Source organism: Crotalus tigris, unplaced genomic scaffold (assembly GCF_016545835.1).
Source record: "Crotalus tigris isolate CLP2741 ecotype Arizona unplaced genomic scaffold, ASM1654583v1 scf7180000017625.6296891, whole genome shotgun sequence".
Taxonomy (NCBI): domain Eukaryota; kingdom Metazoa; phylum Chordata; class Lepidosauria; order Squamata; family Viperidae; genus Crotalus; species Crotalus tigris.
In genome coordinates, this window is record NW_024096520.1 from 5,271,877 (window position 1) to 5,292,602 (window position 20,726).

The 20,726-nt window shown below is 38.2% G+C and overlaps 1 protein-coding gene across 1 annotated transcript; it reads right to left on the reverse strand.

Annotated features, from left to right (window-relative positions):
* Positions 1 to 3,242: 3,242 nt before the first annotated feature.
* On the reverse strand, positions 3,243 to 19,726 carry LOC120304012 (C-terminal-binding protein 2). Its single transcript, XM_039334079.1, has 9 exons — positions 19,678 to 19,726; positions 16,726 to 16,880; positions 16,050 to 16,194; positions 13,523 to 13,729; positions 11,443 to 11,657; positions 6,461 to 6,591; positions 6,220 to 6,347; positions 4,705 to 4,825; positions 3,243 to 4,608 (listed from the first exon to the last, which is right to left on the reverse strand). Exons 1-9 carry the CDS (start codon positions 19,724 to 19,726, stop codon positions 4,440 to 4,442), a joined length of 1,320 nt encoding a protein of 439 aa, XP_039190013.1. The 3' UTR covers positions 3,243 to 4,439.
* Between the last annotated feature and the right edge of the window lie 1,000 nt (positions 19,727 to 20,726).

Here is a 20,726-nt window from a genome sequence, read left to right on the forward strand (position 1 = left end):
AGATGCCATATTTAAAGAGAGAGGTTTGTGTACGTAATGTTTGCATAGTCATCTACAGCTTACCATTAATTATTCTGGAACCTTCATCAACAGCACTTTAACCATAGCAGGTTTATTTTACAACCTCACCAATCTTTAGGTTTACTAGCTTTTTCATTTTAAGGAAAAGAAAGTGTACACCTGCACAATTAGAAAATAAAGACAATACTTAAAGATACCACATTCCATCAGTACTAGTCAAGGCAGCCACACACTTAAATGAGAAGACCCACATAACCGTAAACGAAATATTTATTAAAATATATTCAAGAAACTGTCAAACTTCTAACAAAAGCCAAGAGGGAATTGAAGGGAGAAAAATCTGTACAGGAAAACATTGGAAATGCTTTTACATGCCTTATTAAGTTTCACAGTTTAGTTATTGTCTACAAAAATATATTTCTGAAACTCTTGAGTCCTCTATAAAAAGAAGCTGGTCAGCAACAGCAAATCTGACAAGCAGAATATTCCATAGGACAGAGTGAACTCCTCTTGCAGATTAACCTTGGCATGACCCAGAGCACTCCTGTCTTAATAACATTATGAAAAGACATTCTTTGGGATTAAGCTCCACATTAATTTTGAAGGAAGATTTAAAATGAATTTTCATTCCAATTTTTTACTTCCTTAGCATGCATAAAATTTGGAGCTGGGAGCTGCATGTCTAAACACATTAAGGAGTCACTGAATAATGTTTGGTATCAGGAGGAAAATTCTTTTAGCATTTATGTCCACTTTTACCCATTTTTGTGGCAAATGTTCTAAGAAACAAAAACATCACAATGTGCAACTGGAGCACTTTATAATCAGACCTAGCCTGTCCTGCCTTCTAGAATAGAGGTTTGATTAGCTAAAGTCTAAAACCTGATATGAATTTATATTTAATGCTACTCTGGTAGGCTCAACATTTCTAAATTCCCAAATATAGGTTTGGGTAATACTGGTTATTTTTGAAGATTTAAGATTTAAATCATTTTCCACCAGCAATAGGAGACTGTTGCAACTCTTCTACTGTTAATATTTTTCTAATATGCCAAATAGCATATTTTCTAATCAAAACAAACATCCCGCTGTAAACCAGCTGAGATCTTCTCAGTTTTTCTCTTTTTGGAGGTTTTATCTTATAAATCTTTAGAGGTATCCATGTGTAAAAAATATTTTGCTTACTAATGTAGGCTGCCACCATGAAGTGAGTATATCTTACACTATTCCCTAGAACAGGCAAGATAGGAGACTGAGCAATCCCATAGCTTGGAACCTTGATCAGAAACCTTGAAAACAAAAGACAGGAACAGTCAGCAACAAAGCAGTTGCTGATAAACTGTACTAGAAACACAATATGATTCTGGGGCTATTACTTTCAAAATTTCTACAGTTGGAACCATAGGCGTCTATGGGTGGACAAAGGGAGGCGAGTGACGAAATGTGCATTGTGATGTAAATGGAAGTATAAAAGCATGGGTCTTGTGTCACTATATCATAACGCAAATTCTTTCCTTTTGGCATAATTGTAGCAAACAATGGACATCTGTGGCTGTAACACTGAACCTATAGGTTGTTAGAATTTAAAACAGCAGCTATGAAGCTACAATGATATAGCTTTATAAGCTATGAGTAGTAAAGAGGCCAGTAAAATAGACATCATTATCAGACTAAGAATATACAAAGACTTATTTCCTCATCTCCAGGGCAGTATGTATTTGACACCATACAAGTATAGAAACTTTAGTATTAGAATTTAATATCCTGAGAATGCCAGCTTTCATTTTTAAAGCATGCAGTATTTATCCTTTTACGGTTGTAGCCAATAATTTCATGTATTAACAACTAGTGAAGTTGTACTAAAAAAATAGCATTCTAGGGCTTCAATTATATTTCACAGTTCTCTTTTTCCATGGCTACTATTTTCTACAATCTAATTTTCATTTCCCTCATCCTCCGTTTTTATACCTTCTCAGTCACAACAAAACATCTCAAATATGCCTATTGGAAACAACTATGTAACTTTAATGCTTCATAAATTAATTTTTCCACTTCAATGCATGGAATGTGAACACTGTACACACCATTAAAACTGAACTAGGCTGTTACTAAGCTTGAGAACATAGCTTTTCAAGGGAGGTTGCAAAAATATCTGCAAAGCTGCAGCATCGCATGCTGCATCTTTTGCCTTTTGCCATCTTTAGCTGGTTCAGTGTTGCCCAAACAAAATTAATCCTGGTTTATATGCAGAATTGATGTTTTCATGCTTCTAATTTTTTAGAATGGGAAAGAAAAGTATAGAAAATTTATGAAGAGATGGGCAAAGGAGTGAGCATCTCACCACCACTCCTGATTCTTCAACCTTAAGGGCTAGCATTAAATTATGCTTGCACCCCAATTCCAGTTTTTAATTAGATAGAGATTTAGTACAAAGATTCAATAAAAAGCTGTTTTTGTTGCTTTTGCCCTAAATAAAAATTCATTGAAAATTCACTGAAGAGTCACTGCTATGCTTAACTGTCACATATGTAGTACTAACTTGTTAATTTACCCCACCCCAGATACTGCTAAAAAAACCTGAGCATCCCAAGAGGTATCTGAATTTTAAACACATAATCATAATCATCCATGCCATTATAAAGCAACTATGCCTCCCAATTATCAGAGCTTACACTATGTCAAACTTCCAACTTACATTCTAACTTAACACATATCAAGGAATATACCATCTCAAGCAAAAAAAATCAGAATATGATCAATATAAAAATTAATTTGTTTTTCTCCATTAGTATCTCACCTCATATTAAAGGGGATATGCACCTGCCAGTTAGCCACTGACATTTAAGCCTGAAAAACAGTCTGAAGTTTGGGAATGTGCTAACCAATTATTAAGTTTTAGCTGTAAGCACAGATTGAAGTAGGTGGGTATCTACTTATCTTTTTTCCAGTTTGCCTGACTGATAATTCTGTTTAAAAAACCCACCACAAAGCCAATCAAGACAACTCCTAGGAAAGAAGAATTGCCATTCTCCACTCCCCATTCATATCTTAGCAGTATACTTAAGCAATATTGGTTAAAAAAACATAATGTTTCATGCTCAAAATTCCAAACAACGTAAAAATAATACATATGAACATTAATAAATATTTTGTTTCATGATGAAATATATGCTGTGTAGACAATATGCTAAGGAAAAAGCAATTTCCCCCCCTCCCGCCCCCAACAAATTATACCCTAGTACTGCCTCTATATAGGGTTTAAATGCCTCATTTAAAACACACTCAAGTTAGAAAACTATCATATAATAGAACAACTGCATCTTTCAGGAAGAATCTGCATAGCTAGTTGCAGGCTTGAGAATAAGATCTGTTGGTTGGTTTGTTGCAAGACAAGAAATTCAGAGAAGAGTAGGAGTAAAAAATATATGAAGGCTGGACACACACATCCCTAATAACATTTCACACTAGAAGTCAAAGGGAAAAATCCTAGCTTGGCCTTTGAAGCTATAATGAGACAGGTCAAAGAGACTTCAATCCTAAATTAAGTTCTAGGATTTTACCTTTTTTGTTGCTGTAAAATTTGCACTGTTTGTACGCAGACATCCCGTAACATGAAGTCTTGAGCTCTGAAATTCCTCCTACTTTCCTGTGTGGAGCTGAGTCCTCATTCCCTGAGCTGGGCTCAAAATCTCAATTCAACCATCTTCCTTCCCGTAACCCGCCAAGCAACTTAACTATTAAAACAATCCAACTGATTTTCTGTAAATGTTTTACGTACAAATTCCAGGTAGCATTCCACATCTACTCTTGTGTTTTTTAATTATTTATCCAGAGCCCCGGGAACAAATCATTCAACAACCACATCGGGCTAATGCAAGCAGGAAGGACTGAAGCAGTTAAGTGCTCACAATTGAGCAAGGACTCTACTTTCTATCAAGCAATCCAGATGCACCGCTTCCCCCCACCCGATCCCAATACAGTGTCTTTATTACTTGTACCTGAGACATAACTGATAACTCAACCTAAGAAATCACATTAAAAAAAAACACACCAGTCATAGAAATCACTGGAATTCATGTGTTCATCCAGGTACTGTTCAGTTTGGTACTGTTTTCCTCTATATCATACACGGGAGGCAGGGGCATACGAATTTGCGTGTTAAAACTAAGCATTATCAAAACAATGAAAAATCACTACTTCATTGCCCCAGGTAAAGAAAAAGATTCACCAAGAGATTTAAACTAAATTCATTATAAAAATACCTGTTTAAAGGCAAAAGCTAGAATTTGCCAATAATGAAATGCATTCTCCTGTCCATTGAGGAAGCAGTCCAGGAGAGGAGGGGGTGTCACAATATGTCCTAAAAACAGGAGACTTTCCCTGTTTTATGTTAAGGGCTGAATAAGACAAGAGAGGTGCTACTGGTCAGAGGAGATTTCTCTGTCTGGCTCCAATTTGCTTGACTCTCCTGGAGAAGGAGTGTGTGGTGCAGAGTGAGACACAGAGGGAATGCTGTGAGCTACAATTCCCTCAACTGGTGGCTCCTGTAGCCCAGAGGTGGCTACTCCTACTACTCCTGGAGGAAACCTGTCGTAAGAAGAAAACGTATGGTAATTGAAAGTCACTCCGATAAGCATTCCTTTTACAATTTCACTGCTAAAAATTCAGATGTATGTATCTCACCTGTAAGCTGTAGCTCCATTAAGCTCTGAATGTACAGCTGCAGGATCAATGCCAGACCACTGAGCCGCTAAAAGCAAGTATTCCTTGTTAACACAGTTCCTCAAACCATCAGGTATGTGACCTATGTCAAAGTCCACAAATGAAGAGAAAGATTATGCCAATATGCATGCTTGTGTATGTATATATATTCCAAAACGTATCAAAAGTTCCTCAACAAAGCAAAGGAAAAAAAAATACACAGCAAATCATGCTCACATGAATAATTTGAGTTTTCTCTGAAAAATAAGAACCATAAAAAGATCCCTTGCTGTGTGTCTTATTAGACCAATACATTTAAAACTACTGCCCAAATGATCATTCCCTACAAAGCAGCAGTAAGTTCAAAACTGCATACATACCTCTGGCTCATGATTTTCTTTTCTCCCCTCCTTCCAGTAATTACACTTCTAATGTCCGGTAGAACAAATAGAAGATTTTAATTTTTTTAAAAAAGATATTATTGTACCCAAAATGGGGGCTTACAGCTAAAAAGGCAAAAATTCATTTTTCTCTCCAGATGCACTGTGAACTCTGCAAATTGTTTTCTGCATATAGTTAAGCTTGACTCTTAACTCTCCACAATTGTTTCAAAGGGGTGGGATGGAGGGAGGGAGATATAGAAAAAGAATGGACATGCATCTCTCTACGAATGAAGTGTATGAGATTAGAAAGTGGTGCAGGCCTGCTCACTCTTGCTTTAATCCTACAGGTATGCAGCTCCTACTGTTACCCATGAGTTTTTTTAAAAAACCTTTATAAAAAAGCAATCTGAAGCTCAGGAACTACATAGGACTTTGGAGGTGTAACTGATTAGCACAAGAAAATGCCATTGGGAAAAAGCTTTTGCTTCTTTGCTGGTAGCACCTGGCTGACCTTCTCTGGGCCTAGAAACTAAGAAACATCAAGCCTGATTGGAATTTGGTGGGAGACTTCCAAGGAATATCCAGAGCTGTAAGTGAATCTTGGAAATAAAGATATCCTAGATAGAAGATACTGTGGATCTCTTGTAAGAAAACTGTGTGTCTAAAAAAATCACCAAGAATCAAGCTTGACTCAAAGGAGATTGCACTTTTATTCCTTCTGCCATTAATAATATAGAATAAAGCAATCTCCTAGTCAGTTACTTCAGATTACTGTTTTCCTACTGTCAAACACAACAAGAAACAATGATTTAGAATGGTCACTGAAAGGAAGACAAGGAAGACTATAAAGGAAGACAAGGCACATAAATAGATCTGGGGGGGAAAAAACTCGTGACTTGAAAAAATGAACTATCCACAGTCAAAACTAGGGATCAAAAAAGTAGAGTCCATACGTACCATGGTACTTAAAACACAATTGATCAGTCAAATTATTTTTTTTAAAAGTACTTATTATTTGGACACACACAAAATGGTGCACAACCTGTTGCTACTACACAGACCTAGTCCAGTGAAGTCATTTGGGAAGCAACTACAGAGCGGGGTTTTCAATTACCTGTGATGGCTCTTCGGATCTCCTTAGCCGCATCCTCTCTTGACTCAATAGAAGCCTGTTCACTGTACCAGGCTGTGTGAGGAGTACAAATCACATTGGGAGCATCTTTTAGGGGCCCATTAGCAAAACTGTGATGTAGAGAAACAGGCATGTTTTGGATTATGATCGCTGGTGGCTCTAAGATGCAGAGAGATACGTATCCTATTGAAAACTGACAAAGGCGTGACAGTGTAACTGTTACCTGAAAGGTTCTGACTCATGCACATCAAGAGCAGCCCCTCTGATCCTCCCTTCCTTTAGGGCTTGAGCCAGGGCCTTCTCTTCAATCAGACCTCCACGCGCCGTATTCACTAGAAAGCAGCCCTGACGCATCTATTTAGAAAAAATACAGAAAGGGCCACTGAGATTCAATTATTGCACTTAAACAATATTATGAAAATGATTATTCTGAAATTCAAATGTATTTACTCATTTAATTCAAATGCCCCAGGTGATGCAGTATATAAATTAATCGGGCTTATCAAAACCTTGCTCCTATTCTTTTCAAACTAAAAGTGACTTATATGAATAAGGAGTATCAAGACAACAAGCATAAATAAAATCTCCATAAATCCCAACACATTTGTTCCAATGGACCGAACTTTTCACAAATTTATTTAAAAACAAATATATGCTACAGGCAGTCCCTGGGTTCAGAACAAGTTCTGTTCCTGTCTTTAACCCAAATTTTCATGTAAGTCAGAACTCGTATTTACAGACTGTCTAGTACTAAAAAATGATGGACAGCAATTGTTCTTCCTTGGGCAGAGAAACTGCTGAAATTGTTCCATTTTTAAAGAAATCACTAAAAAACTTCAGCAAACAGGCTGTATATTAACAATATGCAGTTTCAGCAGCCTGAAAATATTGCACAACTTCAACAGTTTGTCAGCTCCAGGAAGGAGAATGCTCTCCGCCATTTTTAATAATAGACAGCCCATTGGTATCTAGGGGTTGTCCTTAAGTCCGTTGTTCTTAACTAGGGGATTGCCTGTGCCTCAAAAATACAAAGATTTGCACAAAATGAGTTTTCCCGATGTTCCAAAAATGAAGATGGACATGTACAGAGTGAATCATTTTTCACATAACAGATCCCAAAATATTTCAAGCTTTGTAATCTGGAATCAGCATCTTGAATCGGGCCCATTTAACAGGCCCATTTTGGGTTCAATATCATAGGATCTCTAACAGCTATACTTATCAGTGTCCTGATTGTTCCAGTTTAGACCAACTATACTTTCAGGATCATTTTCATGAATACCCAAAAATAAATGGGCTGATAGCAATCTATGTCAGAGGACTGACAACTTCACATTAGCCAACACTGGGAAAGGGTATTCTCTATTATTGAGGCCACTTGTGTCTCTGTGATAAAACTGAATCAAGAAAGTCCCAAATGTGCACACCTTCTCTCTTAAGAGTACTGCACTCCCATTCATAACAGATTATCTCCCTGCTTCTTAGATCTGAAAATTATCTGTCAAAGATTAGAATTAAGTTGAAATTTATGCCCTCATACAACCCACTGTTGTCTTCAAAAATTTATCTAGCACCTATATGGTTTCTATAATTCAAACCTATATGGTTTCTATAATTCAACCTATATGGTTTCTATAATTCTATAATTAGGATGGGCACTAGCTCATCCTAATTCTTTCAATGATCTCTCTCAACAGCTTTATAAAAAAGTTAAAAACCGTCAGAGGTAGAACAGAACTTTTAGACCAGTTATCAGGAACCAAGCATAAAACAACTCAGTACAACCTTTTAGAAACAATTCTGCACTTATGAACAGAATCATTTCTCAAAAAATGATAGTTATCCAGTACAATATCCAGTCAATAGTATTATATACTAACAAAATCTCAGAAGAACTAAATTTTGTCAGTTTTTCTCCTGATCAGAATAATCCATTATACCAACTTATTTGTCCCATCAAGATCTGGTCTGCTCTGTGTGTTTTCTTTCAGGGAAAGATTCTAAAAATACTCACTTCACATAAAATGAGGGGACAGGGGATTTAGCAACATGCCTTCTCTGTAGTTTTCTTATGTTGTACAATACCCTGCTCACAAGATGCAGAACACACCAAGCCTCCTTGTCTTTTGTAAATCCCTTAAAACCTGATGGTTTTGTTGATCATTTGAATCGTTATACTGGTAGCTATTATTTGCTCTTATGCATTGACTAGCTATTGTACTTCGGATAAAAGCAGTGTCCTTGCAATCACGTGATCATGATCAAGGCATCTGACTCAGAATTGCAAACTTCAGCATCCTGCGGTCATGTGATTGCTATTTGTGACCTTGTTTGCTGGTTTCCTACAAGCAAAGTCAGAGGGAAGCTGGCAGGAGGTCACAATTGGCAACCGTGTGACATTGCTTTTAACAATGGTGCAGGAAAGGCCTGAAGGCCTAATATGATGTTATTATCTATTTCAGTGGTTCTCAACCTGTGGGTCGGGGACCCCATTTGGGGTCGAACGACCATTTCACGGGGGTCGCCAAACAACGCAGTCCGCCATTTTTTTTCCCCTTTTCCTTAGCTGTGCTACTCCCTTTTATTCTATTGGCTTTTGAAAGCCAATAGAATAGACTCTCTTGAATAGAGTCTAATTCTATTGGCTTTCAAAAGCCTATAGGAATTGTCCAGGCTGTCTCTGCCCTGCTGAGCCCGCCAAAAGTCCCATTCTGCAAACGGTGCTGCACCAGTTGAGTAGTCCTCGACTTATGACCGGTTGAGTAGTCCTCGACTTACGACCGGTTGGTGGTCGTGGCATTAAAAATGTTGAGAACCTCTGGTCTATTTAATAGAGTAATTGATTACAAATTCCTTGAAGAATATGGGCATCATCGTAAGTCTCAAAGGAAGATCATCTGCTTGATGAACTCATCAATGAATCCAAACATTCCAGCTAAATGTGGTCTTGAACTGCGAGTTGGATGGCAAATAAATAAATAAATTTTAATAATAATAAATTTCAGAAACAAAAAGGATGAAAGTTGTAGCTCTCTAGACCTAAGAACGGATTGACTGAAGCCAGGACCATCCAACTCAAAGCCTCACCAAATTTGTACCAAAATAGTGTCAGGTTTTGAGCTACATGTGCATTTCTGCCTTGCAAATTTGTTGCAGAAGGCTTCTCAAAATTCCTATTTTGTCTGTTGTGAGGGGAGAGATCATTTCCTGGGGCCCTGCTGGTGCGTGCCACAGTGTTCTATTCTCTCTCTCCTTTCCTTGTCAACATCTAGATGACACTGCTGATGAACTCATCTGCTGGTTTTGGGTTTAGTACCTCAGTATGCTGATGATACCCCATTGCATTTTTCAACTTTGGGCTACCCAAGTGAAGTTGCAAGATGTCCCAATGCCTAGAGGGTGTAGGGATTTGGATGGGGAAGAACTATCTCCCACTTAATCTTACCAAGACCAAATGGCTGTGGGTGTCTGAATCACTCAGATGTGGAGATATTCTTTGATCGGTCTGCACTTTCCCCCTCAAGGTTGGTAAGCAAATTGGGGGGCTTGCTGGACTCATGGACCCATGAAGCTATTCTTCATGCTTGAAGAATAGCTAGGAAGGCCTTTGCACGACTTCCTAGATCAGATTTCAATCATTCCTAGAATGACTTCAGTCATTCATGCTCTAGTCACCTAACACCTTGACTACTGTAATGTTCTCTATATGGGGTTGCCATAATGACCATCCACCTTCATGAAATGCCCTGGTTGCCAGTTTGCTTCTGGGTCCAATTAAAAGAGAAATTAAAGGTATAGATCAGAGGCTTCAAACTTGGCCCTTTTATGACTTGTGGACTTCAAGTCCAAGAATTCCTCAGCCAGGCACAAGTCCACAAGTCATAAAAGGGCCAAGTTTGAAGATCCCTTGTATAGATGACCTGAATGTGTTTTACTGTAGGTTTGAGAGGAGATCACCATCATCTGCCACTACCTTCTCCATTTGAAATACACCAACAATAGGTAATTTTCTTAAACAATCCCTCCAGGCCCCCCACTTCTGGCAATCTAGAAAAAGATGTGTGAGGTCTATTTCATTGGCAAAAGATCAGAAAAGCACCAGGCCCAGATGGAGTGACTCTTTGCTTAAAAGCCTGTTCCGAACTACTGATGCCCATCTTCATCCACATCTTTAATAAATCACTGAAGATGTGTTATGTCCCTTCTTGCTTTAAAAGCTATATCATCCTGGCTCTAAGAAATCCTCCATCAGGCAGCTGAATGACTACAGACCGGTTATTCTGACATCCATAATCAAGGAAACCTTTGAGAGGTTAGTGCTAGCCCACCTGAAAGTCATCATGGATCCACTGTTAGAACCTCGCAGTTTGCCTAACAAGCAAATACAGTAGGTGATGCTGATACTGTCAATATGTTATTATACTACATTCTGCAACATCTTAAATCTCTGGAGACCTACGTATGGGTCCTTTTTGTGGACTTCAGCTCAGCATTCAATACCATCATTCCAGAAATTTTTTACTCTAAATTGATCCAGCCTACTATACTTGCTCATACTTGTAGGTGGACAATCAGTTTTTTTGACAGATAGAAAGCAACCAATGAGAAAATTACATCTAGTAGCCGGGCAATCAGCACAGGCACCCCTCAGTGTGTATGCTCTCTCTCCATTGCTCTTTTCTCTCTGTACCAATGACTGTATCTCAAGGGTACCTTCGGTTAAAGTTCTGAAATTTGAAGACGATACAACAGTCATTGGCCTCATTCAAGACAGTGATGTGTCTGCATATAGACAGGAGATTGAAGAACTGGCCCTATGATGCAGCAGTAATAATATGAAGCTGAATATGCTTAAAATCTCAGGCCATCACTTTGCTGAAGACCTAATTCTCACAATGCTGACTAATGTCTATCTATATTTTCCCACACAGTGTGGCTGTAGTATTATTAATTATCCTTATTATCTTTCTTACTCCTGCCTTGTATTGGTATTATTATGGTGATGATGATTATCATTATTCTGTAACTTTGCATGTACACTGAGAGCTTCTGTACCAGAAATAAATTCCTTATGTTTCTAATCACACTTGGCCAAATAAAGTATTCAATTCAATTCAATTGCTACATATAAACCTGTACATGGCATTACTTTCCTGAAATTTGCATGACAGTAATTTGTATGCCCTGCTCAAGGCAAAGCTGTACCTGTTTAATGGTGAAGTCATTGATGAGATGATGATTATGCTCATTTAGACTACAGTGCAATGTGATGCAATCACTATGCATTAGGAGGTCTTGCAAGGTGGCCATCCGCTGTAATCCCAAGGAACGTTCCACTCCATCAGGCAAATAAGGATCATAAAAAATAACGTTGAAACCGAAGGGTTTTGCACGTAAGGCAACTGCTTGCCCAATTCGGCCTTAGAAAAAGAAAAGATGGGAATCTTAAGCCCAGCATTAGGCCCTGGTTGCATTTACACTTAATACTAAGACAGGATTTGTTTTAGATAAAATAAACATAAGCTGCCCAATGTTTAAGTTGCTTTTCTCCAACTTCTTCTGCCAGTACGCTTGACATATCTTTAATATTCTAGTCACGGTAAAGGTGAGTTTTGTATATTTGTAGGAATAATGGGGGTGTGGTGGTGGGGGGAGAGACAATTTACCTGAATATCTGTGGTGGGGGAGGGCATATATTTAGGGATCTTTAATGATGTTTGTGTTTTATCTCTTGCGATGATGTTTGATTTTTCTGAGATAAGACTTGCCTTTTTCATTTGTGCTTGTAACTTTTTGTATTTCTATGGAACAGTTAAATTTTGCCTGTGTTTGATGATTTCTGTTTATTGTGGATGTGCATTAATGAACGGGGAAACATTTTGGGTTTTAATACAGAACTGAGCTACGGTTCTATCACCTAGGAGAAGCCATGGTGAAAAATGCTGAGCACAACAGAGTTTCTGTTACTGAGAGAAATAAAAGTACAATAAATAGAAATAATAATTGCAGTCCAATTTGGATGTGCAGCTATTCAGGTCTGAGAGACAGGGAAGTTATTTCCTCATAAGTGCTCTCAGAGTTGTCTAATGGTCCCAAATATGCTTAGTCACATATTTATTTTTAAAAAATACAGTTATTAAGAGATAACAGCTAGTGTTCTTCTCCACTTTAATGACAAAAGAATATCTTCAATTTAGAAAAAAAATGCATGCATTCAGCACAATGCCTACTCACCAGAGTTGTGCAAAATACATTGATTTGGAAAGAGAATATTCCATTCTTATATCAGCTGTTAAGTTGTGCATATCTCTATTATTTATTCTCTAACTCTTTCAATTCAGTGTTCTCCTTCTGAAATCCAAGAATTCCAGTACTTGGGTATACCTGACACTTTTAGGTATTAGTTATTATACTGTTTGTCTGGTTATCTAAGCATTAGCACATTAAGAATTTGGCTCCATAACCTTGGAAGAGCATGTTCAATAAAATAATTCAGGTGTGACAAATTTCTAAGACAAGGTTAGGAATAGAGCAAGTTTATCTACGTGGTCGTTAAGAATCAATTATGGCACATAACCTATCAATCAGATTTCTAAGAAATAGTTAAGGAGGATTGGATTTATATCTTCAATCTTTCTCTCACCTGCAACAAACAGCTTTTCTAATTGTGGCTTTCAGAGTAAGCACACATCCTAACTTTGCTATCAGATTAAATGGAATGCAATGAATTCCTCCAAGTCAAGAAAGTAGAAAAGTAACAAGTACACGAGAGACATACAGAAACTGAAATGTTTGAAAGTTTTGTCACACTAGAACAGTGATGGCGAACCTTTTAGAGACCGAGTGCCCAAAAACCACCCCGCCCCCACCCCATCGCTCTGCCCCGCCCACTCCACTCCACTCCTGCCCCAACCCACCCCACCTGCCAGGCCACCCACCACCTCCACGGCCCCCTGAAGATCACTCAGGCAGCCCTGCAGCGCCATGGTGGCCACGTCCTTCATCTCTGCCCCCGCATCATCTACGTGCGACGGGGTGCGAGGGCAGAGTCTTGTCCCTGCTGCCCAGCTACCACATGCTTGGCTGCGCTGCTGTGTACCTGGGGGCGACTCTCCTCCGGGGAGGCTGCTGATGAGGAGGGGGGCCGCAGGGGGAGGCAGGGCTGGAGCAACAGGGCGCATGCCCACAGAGAGGGCTCTGAGTGCCGCCTCTGCCATAGGTTCGCCACTACTGCACTAGAACATTATCCAAGCTAACTGCATTATCCACAAGCACTGCTGCTTACCAAGGCCAATGATGCCCAAGGTCTCACCACGGATACGTACAGCACCACCAGCCACCTCTCTGATTTGCTCCATACTCGAGGCTCTGTTTCCTTCCCGCATGGCTTGGTGAAGCCATGTAACCCGACGATAAAGGTTCAGGATATGACAGAGGGTAGAATCAGCTGTTTCTTCTACAGAAGATGAAGGGATATTGCATACCGCAATGCCTAAGGAAATGGGAACATATCATACATTTTACCGGCTGCCTGATATAATCTCAGCATTTTGATATCAATCTGATCCTGTATTTGAATTTTATGTAGGCCAAGACAGGAAGCTTTATTTTGCCCACCAATTATATTCCCTCGGAAGTAATCTATTGAGAAACACATACCATTGGTGGATGAGCCTTCTTTTCCTTTATCTTTTTTAAAAATTTATATTTATTAAGTAATTTTTCGTCGAATAAAAAGAGAATTCAAAGACAAAAGGAAAGAAATGAAAAAGGACGAGAAAAAATAATAAGGTTAAGAAATATGATTTCCAACTTCCTTTTCAACAAATAGTTACAAAGTTATAGTCCCTCTTCCTTTTAGATGTTACACAAGTTCCTCCAACCCCTCATTCTTCTTTTCCTTTCAGCTTCCACAGAATTTACTCTCTCCTGCTATCTGTCTTAACAGTTACTAGGAAAAGAGCAGGCAACTTTTATTAGATTGCAGGGCTGATTATCTGCATAGGGCTGCTGGCTGCATTACACCGCTCAAATGATAGGTTCATCTAATTTCTTTTATCCTGGCAGAGTCTTCCTAGCCCTGCTTCTTGAAATTATTTTAATTGACTGAACTTCAAAGGACTTTCTACAGTATCTGTTGTTAAATTACTTCTCACAGTAAAGAACTGTTTCTCCTCAAGCATACCATAACTTGGAAATATTATTGTTTTTTCAAAATTCTCATTTCAAGACAGTATACACTTGAAGCTCAAACAAACATTCAAAAGAATCTCAATAATTCAGTACCAAAAAGGTGTATTGACTAGAAATCTGGACCTAAAAAAATTAGAAACTTCTTCAGATCAACCTCTCAAATGCTCACTGTATGATCCAGTGGATAAGGAATCTGGGTATAATATAATGCTTGAACAATGGGAAATATGTGGAATAGATTAAAATTTACTTTAAATTATAATTTAAAAGAAAAATTTTACAAGATGATATACCGTTGGTACTTAACACCAGACAAGTTATCAAAAATGTAGAAAGGTATTTCAAATGTTGGAAATGTAAAGGTAAAGAGGGGACTTTGTGTGTGATAAAGCAAGAAAATATTGGAATAGGATTCAAATGTTAATACAGAAAATTCTTAAAGTGAATATAGAAAGAAAACCAGAGACTTTTCTCTTGGGGCTAATGACAAAGACCTGGAAAAAAATATATGGAACTTCGATGTTATATATGTTGACAGCAGCAAGACTACTCTACGTTCAGAAATAGAAGACTACATCAATTCCCACAACGGAGGAATGGTTACAAAAACTGATAGAGCTAGCAGAGATGGCTAAACTGACTGTAGTGATTAAAGAAAAGAATATGAATCCTTTTATTCCCTTGGGGAAACCGCTTCTAGACTTTGTGCTTGAGATGGAAAAAAATGAAATTCTGATTTTGGGTTTTATCAATTAGATAGATTTGATGTTATTGAAATTGCTAGTTTATATTATTTTGTAAAAGTAAAAAATTAAGATTTGAACTTGACACTCGACTTTACTGCACCAAAGGAAGTCAGAAGTCAATGCCTTTTTTTTCTCCCTTACTTCACTTTTCACTTCCCCAGGTTTTTCACTATCTACTTTTGTATTTTCATTGTATCGTATATTATAATAAAACTTTACATTAAAAAAAAGATCAGCCTCTCAAATACTGAGACGTGCAAATTGATGAAATGTTAAATTATACTTTTCTTTCTTCAGTTATATCAAATTGATTCAATTATCTGAATTTAGTAATCACAGTTTATCTGAATAACGTAGATCTCATTTTAATACATACTTAAAAAATAATATAAATCAGCACAAATTATCTGGAAAAAAGGATTTTAAGACTAAAGAGTTACATTACTGCTTTCAAAACAAAGAAAGCAACCAATCACTTGCTTGATGAAACTGTGTACAGTATAGACAGTACATGGGCTCCATTTATATTCATGCATAAACATATCACATTTATGGGTTTCAAGCCATGCTGTATATTTTTAGCCAAGTTACTATTTTTCAGTTCAATTGTCTATTTCCAATATAAGGATAATAGCTTAAAACAATTAATGTTCTTATGAAAACAATATAAAATTATTTTAAATAACAACGGGAAAGTTTGCAAATTTATCTTAATAATAGGAAATACTCCACTTGCCTCTCAGAAATTTTTTTTTTTTTTTTAGTAAATTCAGCCCAAACCCCAAAATTAAATTCAGAGGAAGGATGTACTCCCTCCCCACCCACTCTCCAATATTCCTTTTTTTTTTTTAAATTGCACTGGGATCACCATACCTAATTCTGCAGCTGACTTGATATCCACATTGTCATAGCCACTGCCAATTCGCACAATGACCCGGAGAGCTTTGAACTTCTCCAGGTCCTGGCGCGACAAGGTAATGGTGTGGTACATCAGAGCCCCAACAGCTTCATTTAGAACCTAGAGGAAGATAGAACAACAGAATAATGCTTACTCCATAGCTTTAGAACTAGTAAGCTCAGAATTCTACAACCTCACTTATTATTCAGCCTTCCACTTCTGATCGACACTTTATTTGCTGTTCAATGAACTGCAAAGTACTCCAAGAAAGGAATGGAATGTGAAAGACAGAAAGAGAATATAATTGCTTCTACAAAAGGACAAACACCATCACTCTTTTCCTTCACGTCCTTTTAATTTCACAGAAAAGAGAGAAAGAACTGTTTCTCTCCCTTCCCACTGGCCTTTCATACTTAAGCAGAGTAGCAAAGTGCAGTATGCATTTTCTGCAAAAACTGCAAGACAAAGGACCACCCCTTCTGAGTTCTTTTAAGTTCCCACTGGTTTCCATAGAATTTGGTTCAAAATGGGGGTGGAAAGCAACTACAAATAATGGCTAGCTCTCAAAGCAAAATTTTATGAATTCTGGATTCAACTCACCCATTTTTTCATTGGAAAGTGAAATTTCCTCCCTCTTTTTGTAAATCTTACCTTTTCATGGATTTCCTGAGTTGATTGTGCATCACAGAAAGCTACTGTGGCAACATCTTTCAGGATAGGCATTTCTACAGTGCAATCCCTGCCATCAAGGAGGGCAACCAATGGACGAGCTGGCATTGGACCATTACCAATAGGAGGCCTTATACCTATAAAAGAAAATAGAATTATTCACCTACAAATAAAAATGAAAAGTATTCTTCTATAGCCCCATTACAAATCAATTATGTCAATCCAATATATAAAGTGCTGGGAAAAATTCAGGAACAGTATTAACTACTGATAGAGAGCTTCTTATAAGTGCAAAAGATCTCAAATTCAAATTCTACCATTCTTCCAATAAGATTGGGAAAGATACCTCTTTTTTAAAATATAATAATAAAACACAGTTATATATTATATGGTCAAGTACCATCAATTATTTTACAGAACTGATTCACAATACGTGTGTGTGTGTGTGTGTGTGTGTATGTGTGTGTGTGTGTGTGTGTGTGTGTGTGTGTGTGTGTATTCTTGTAAAATCTCATTCCTCATATCTTGTAACTTTTATCTCATAACACCTTTTCAGAATATTCAAAATATTTGATGGTCTAAGTTATACATTTTTGAAATTTACAAAATGAATGAAATGATATCATTTCAAATAAATTATCTAAATGAGTTATGGGCCTGAGTTATCATGGGCCTACATTTGTTAAACTGAGTTTTCAAAGAATGCACTGGTCCATAGTTAAGAAACTTGTGATTTTTCAGCATTATTATTTTTCAGCATATTACTGCTTTCATAAATAAGTATTTTAAGCAGTAAACATTATTATTGCCTAATACAGAGAATCTTTATCTTTATATCTTTATATTTTAAACAGAATATTCTTATCTGGAACCCTTGAGGGTTGCTGCAGTCAGAACAGAAATTACCGAACAAATAAGCCAATAGCACCCAACAATGCTTTAAAAATTAACTGTTTCAGAAAAAAACACAATAATATGGAAGGCACTTACCCATATCTATGTGCATATATTGACTAAATTAATAATTATAACATATTTTTAACAATTGTGGGGAATGGGATAATTGTAACCATGCATACAAATATCTTTTATCAACCTTTCAGTATTTTATGTGCTTTCAAACCTGAATAGCAAAAGACACCTAAGAACCACATAAGAAATGGTTATTACATCCAAAAAATAATTTAATTTATTCTCCCCTAGCTAAGGAAATAATGATGAAAAACACAACAGAAATGCACAAATGTTTCAAGATAATATATTAGTCTTCCCAACAATGATATAACTCAAAGATGGAAATTGAGTCCATAGTTCACATAAAGTTCCAACATACTGGTTTTAACATGATGTGTGAGTGTAATGTAAGGTAAATTATGATTATGACTTATAATTATGTTATAAGCCTAGCCAATTGTAGTACTAGCACTGATGTTACCTAGTTTGGTAGTAAAATGTCTGCAAGAAAGCAACCAAGCTCAAAGGGCACCAAGGATCCCGTTGTTCAGCCCTGAGCTGCAAATATTCTCTTCTATTGCTAGTCAATTGTACTTATGCAATGAACCATGATTTAGCAAACCTTAGATAAGTGTGACATGTTTACCCAAATATATATATCTTAACAAGTTTATATACAATCAATACAACTTGAGCCCCAAATAAAGTACAGAAAACCCTTCTAATCCCTAGCAATAATGAAATAATTCTCAGAGCAAGAGTCCACAAGTTCTGGTTGGCCTTGTTAGCCAAACAGAAACCTATTGGGAAATGAAGACACTTTAGCATGTTGCGCTTCTGTTCCAAGCAAGTACCCTAAGAAGAAGGCATTCATTGGGCATAAAAGTCAAAAGTTAGAATCAGAAAAGCTTGCTCTTCTGGATGCAGGGACCTGAATCACTTGTATTCACTAACATCGTAAGGGGCAAGTGTAATTATCATCTTCTGTGTGAAGTAAATACCACCAAATTGAGCAAAACTTAACATCACATATCTCTATGTACGTATCACTGCATAGCATCATTTAGGCTTCAGTTCAAAGCAAGATTAATTTGCTTCCTTTAATTCATTTACTTTTTGTTTATTTCTTCAGGGGCAGTTTTATTAGTTTTTATCATAATATTACCCAGAGTTTTATTTTTAAAACAGCTTCATAATCTGTCCAGAAAACTTCAGCTAGGTGCCTTAAAGTATAATATATAAATATGTTATATGTAATATATAATATATAAATAGAAGTAATGATCCACAGAAATAAAAAAATAAAACAATTGGTCCTCAATTGCTACTACTTAATACAAAGGGGTGAAAGATAAAAGGTAGAGACAATTCAAAGGTGCTTTAGACAGCAGGAAACTAGTTTAGATTAAAAGGCTAAACTCTTTCGACACATTGCAACAATTTGCAAGAAACCAGAGGATACACATTAATAGAGAAAACAAACGTTTGTGCTTTTCAATGGCAAATAATTACTATCTATGGTATCTTTTAAAAGAGACACTTCACATACTCGGTCACCTTAAAAACCACTAGGAGACGTTTCCCCCCCTTCTGTCAAGGGGGTATCATAAGGCTATCTGCATTCACGGGATACCACAAGAGCTGAGATAGTAAAATAGCAGCCTCCACCAAGCAAAGAGGATGCAGACCGCGGTTTTTAAGTAACGGGTTAGGACTGGCGTGTAATCTGGGCATCTCCGTGTACGGACCGGGCCATAACTCGAGGATCCTACATTTTCAAAGAAAGGATCGGCTCACGACGCCTTACACCAGAGGCAGGCGGGCGCAAATGTTTCCACGAGAGCGACCTTCTGTCACCACACCACGTGGAGAGAAATTCGGGACACGAGGTCCGAATCCTCCCGCAGCTTCCGATACGCGGGTTTAAGAGAGTCTTGCCGCCCTGCCATCATCCCTCCTTCCGACGCTCAGGAAGTTTACCTTCGCAAATGCGGTCCAGCCTCTGGCGCTTCACTTTGTGCCTGTCCATGGGACACACCGAAATGGGCCCGGGCGACTCTGAGCAGGAGAGGGGGAGGGAGGCGGGAGAAAGCGAGAGAGCTACGGAAGCTGAAGCCTGACTGGCTAAGCGGAACACGCGAACTCGTCCCCGCCGAAAACTGGCGGCAGCGGCGGCGGCCTGGGCCTCCTAAGTCTGAGGTTGGGAGGGGCGGAAAACCTGGCGTCCGATGCGCCACAGGATCCCGTTGTCGCTGCTGCTGCTGCCGCCGCCTCCGGCTGTCTCTTCCCCGTCGCCGCTCTTCCCCCCACCCCCCCAAAAGCACCGGCCTCCAAAACGGAAACGGAAGGGCTGGGGCCTAGGAAAACAAGATTCCCGGCACAGGCCCGATGGGAGCGTGTCGGGCTCTGCAACCATAGAGTCGCTTCTGAAAGTTCCCACGCTTCCGGTCCGTTCTCAAGTCATAATAAATGCGGATTCCGTGGAAAATGATCAGCAACATCTGGTGATGTCAGCAATATCAGCAATACCTCGTCTTCTGCTTTTCTTTGCCTCGTTTAATTTTACCGCAGCAAGGAATCCGGTATTTATTTTTGTGGGTGATAAGCTTACATAGGGTTGAAAAAATATTAATAGAGCGCTAGGGCTTACACAGCCGTGCCAAATAGAATCCTGTTACGTTAGAGCAGTGATTCTCAACCTTTCTAATGCCGTGACCCCATAATACAGTTCCCCATGTTGTGGTGACCCCCAAGTGGGTGTGGCCACCAATAAGAGGGAGTAGGACAGCTAGGGAAAAGGGAAAAAAATGGCAGACAGCATGGTTTGGCGACCCCCGTGAAATGGTCATTCGACCCCAAACGGGGTCCCAACCCACAGGTTGAGAACCACTGCGTTAGAGGAAGATTTGAACTTATTGGATTTATACATAATAATCTTGTAAGATTATTACATATATAAATTGATTTTTTCCCCTCTAATTAAATAAAATATATATAATACACATTTTATGCGAAAGGGTGTGTTAAAA